The 3,443-nt window shown below is 39.8% G+C and overlaps 1 protein-coding gene across 1 annotated transcript in view; it reads right to left on the bottom strand.

The window, feature by feature from the left end:
* Window positions 1-3,443, bottom strand: part of LOC104278003 (filamin-A-interacting protein 1-like) — a gene marked incomplete at its 3' end in the record, with an annotated part of 68,507 nt that overhangs the window by 18,987 nt on the left and 46,077 nt on the right. The window contains exon 2 of the mRNA XM_009874835.1: window positions 2,054-2,332. Within this exon, the coding sequence (XP_009873137.1) occupies window positions 2,054-2,326 (273 nt within the window). The remainder of the gene's footprint in view (window positions 1-2,053; window positions 2,333-3,443) is intronic.

The following is a 3,443-nucleotide window of genomic DNA, read 5'->3' as shown; positions in this document are numbered from 1 at the left end:
GTTCAGCACAGGTACCAGGTAAATAACTAACTAAAGTAGGGAGTTTTGAAATGAAATTAAAAACTCCTATGGATTAAAAAGAATAATGATTCTCTTCCCTGCCTGGTAGCACAGAGCAGAAGAGCAGATGCACTCTATTATTACCAGCGTGGCTGTCCTTATGATCCTCCCATGATGCTGGGAAGCTTTAGCAGAGCCTAATACCTCTGTGGGGTTTGTATGAATATCCCTAAAAGTACTGTCCAGGGCAATTGGAGTATTGTCTTGGTGAGGATTTTCAGCCCATATTACAGTGTAGATGGCAGCTATTCCCAGCATCCTCGTAGGGATAATGAGAACATGGGCGGTCCTTTAAAGTTTGTGTAACTCCGCCACAAAGTAAAAGACTTTGGAGAAGAATCACATTTCTGTATCTTGAACAGGAAAATTACGTAGAAATGTGAATAAAGACCACATTTATTGCCACCCAGGACACATTAGTGACTTTCTTCGCCTCCCCTTCCAGACCACAAAGGTGGCTTCAGGGCAAGTCTTTTGGAACGACATGAGCATGATGCATTTCTACTGAGGTTTGGCTCTATTCACCAATGAAGCTGCATGCTAGCTCCATCTTTTAGGGAATTACGTATGCAACATATTTGTATGAAGTAAAAGAAAGTACTGTAAATATCCACACTGTTCCGTAATGATAATTTTTTTTCTTTTGCAAAATTGCATTCAACAGATTATCTTGCTTTTTTTCCCCAGTTTTTTCACTGCAAAATGACTTTTCTCTGTCTTTGTGACAGAATTACTTGCTTTGAATGCATATTTCTTGGAAGATGAAAGTATTTTCTGACAAACTGAAGGTGAATTACATACAGGAAGAGTGACACTTAATAAGATGAAATCTCAGTGTTGTGGTAAAGGTGCAACTCAAGTGACTCGTATACCAAAGAAATTAGCTGATCACTTCCAAAACAATAGCTTCTCTTAATCAGATAAGATGATAACATGTCCAAAATTAAAGTGAAAATGTTATGAATGTGGGTTTCAGGGAAAACATAAAGCCTTATATGAAACAGTAAATAATGATGGTTAACTAAAATAAAGGGATTGAGATGTAAGATGTTTTCACACAGGTTGGGCAGTTTTCTTCTGCTTGTCTGCAGTGAAAGATGTCATTAAAAGGCAAAGATAAGAATGTATAAAGTCCTATGACCAAAGGGGATAAGCTTTGAAAAGTCTGAAGTCTTCATATTGACATTTTGAAATACCGTATTTCAGCTCTTCATTTAATTTCATTTTTTCATTTATTTAATTTTGAAATAGCATTTTCCCTGAAGTCTGAGACTCCTGAGAGCTCAGTGATTTATTAGCAAGTAAGAGAATCCTTAAAACTGGATGAAAATTTGAGGGGTATGAGTTAAGCACAAAATCAGGCTGACAGCCATCAAGGACTTACTCCTGGGCTGAATAAACATGCAAATCAGGACAACTGTGAACACTTTCAAGTGAGCACTACCCCAAGAAATAAAACTAACAGTCCTTTGCAAGGCAAGGAATGTGCAGAGTGCTAGAGGCCAGGCAGGTCAGGCAGGCCAGGCAGAGCTTTGGCTGAGCCCTGAGCAACATCTGAATATGCACAAGGTCCAGGGGCCATCTTAAGTCCTTTTTTTTCCCCCATATTTCTGACTTGAAGATTTGTCCCTTGGATATTTGCCTTAAATATTATAGTTGTACTCATTCTATTTGCTTGCCTTTTTCTAAACTGATTCCCCTGTGGTTGTCTCCTACCTGTTTTTAAGTGTTCAAGACCTTCACAGCCCACTTTCTTTATCAGTTGTGACAGGTCTTTATGATTTCTCTTGCTTTGGTAGCTGCAGACAGAGATGGTAAATAAAGCTATACTTAAAACTGTGACTATCCTGTTAAACACCAACTACCACTGCTCTCTCCTTATGGTGCTTTGCCTTAAATATACGTGTCACCATCAGTTGAGCCCTGTGCATCTTGGACAACCTAAAACTAAATAGATACATAGAAAATATAGTAAAAATTATGCTTAATTTACCTGCAGTTCTCCTTCCATTATACTGAGGAGTTTTATCAAGTCCTCTTTAGAAAGTTCTATGGATTTCTTGTTCTTTCGTTCAGTAGGTCCAGGTGATTTTGAGTGCCGTTTGACAGTTGCTGAAACCATGACCTCATCTTCCTTCTGATGAGGTTTGTTCTTTTTCTTGGCATCATCCTGAATTTTTTCGTTCTCTGCGTGGCCGATGACAGGCTTGGCACTGGAGAAGCGCCCGTTAGACGGGCTTTCTCCACCTTGGTTTCGGGATCTCATCCCTACCTAGAAAGAAACAAACACAAAGATGCATTTATAAACAAAATTATTTGCAAAAAGCCACAGTGGAAATACTGCCTTTTGGAAGAACAACAATCTTCTAAAAACTGAAAAATACTGTCATGCTCAAGAGACTGTGGTAGAAGGCTCAACCTTCAGAGGTTTCCACAACTCTGTGTGTGGCAGACAGTGAATCGAGGGTATTAATTACAAATTTAACAGAGTCCTAAAGTAAGAGTAGCCATCTTTTTCAGCAAGCCAAGATGCTGGTATGACTTAAAATGCGATGCAGGAAAATGATAAGTAACATTTTTCAGTGTTCCCTTTCCTTCAGTTAACATTTTGATCATTCACAATTCCTCACTACAAACCCTTCCCTCTTAAGCACCTACATTGCACTCAAAGTCTATCCTAGGAAATTAAACAGTGACAGCAAATGTTCCTGAGCTCTGGCACTTGACCTACTGCAGTGCTAAATTTTTAGGTCACTCCTTGGCACACTGCAGGCCCAGGCAAACTGCCACTCTGCCAACCAGTTCCTGGGCACAATTCAGGAATTAACCCAGGCCAGGTCCAGATGCAGCAACCGTTTTCTGGAAGACAAGAGAGTTTAGCAGTATGAGCATGGCTGGAGTGTGCTATTTGACCCCAGGGACACAATGGAGGCCCTGGGATTGTTCAGTTTACAAGTAACACAGCCTTGGTGTCACACAAAACATAGCTGTGAAAATCACCCTTCCTGTGTATTATCTTCATCAAATACCCTTTAATTCTTATGGCTGAATGACATGCAGCAATACCAGATTAAATATCTTGCCCTTATCTTCAAATCTTTTCACAGTTGTTCTCTTTCTTACCCATCAGTCCTTTTCAAGTTGTCATCCATACAATCCATTCAATTAAAATTAATTTAATCATAGAATCATAGAATCATAGAACCATAGAACAATTCAGATTGGAAAAGACCCTTGGGATCATCAAGTCCAACCATTGACCCTACACTACAAGTTCACCCCTAAACCATATCACCCAACACCACATCTAAACGACACTTGAACACATCCAGGGATGGCGACTCAACCACCTCCCTAGGCAGTCTATTCCAGTGTCTGACCAC

This window comes from Apaloderma vittatum, unplaced genomic scaffold, assembly GCF_000703405.1.
Source record: "Apaloderma vittatum isolate BGI_N311 unplaced genomic scaffold, ASM70340v1 scaffold17048, whole genome shotgun sequence".
NCBI lineage: Eukaryota > Metazoa > Chordata > Aves > Trogoniformes > Trogonidae > Apaloderma > Apaloderma vittatum.
This window is presented reverse-complemented; position numbering and strand designations above follow the sequence as displayed.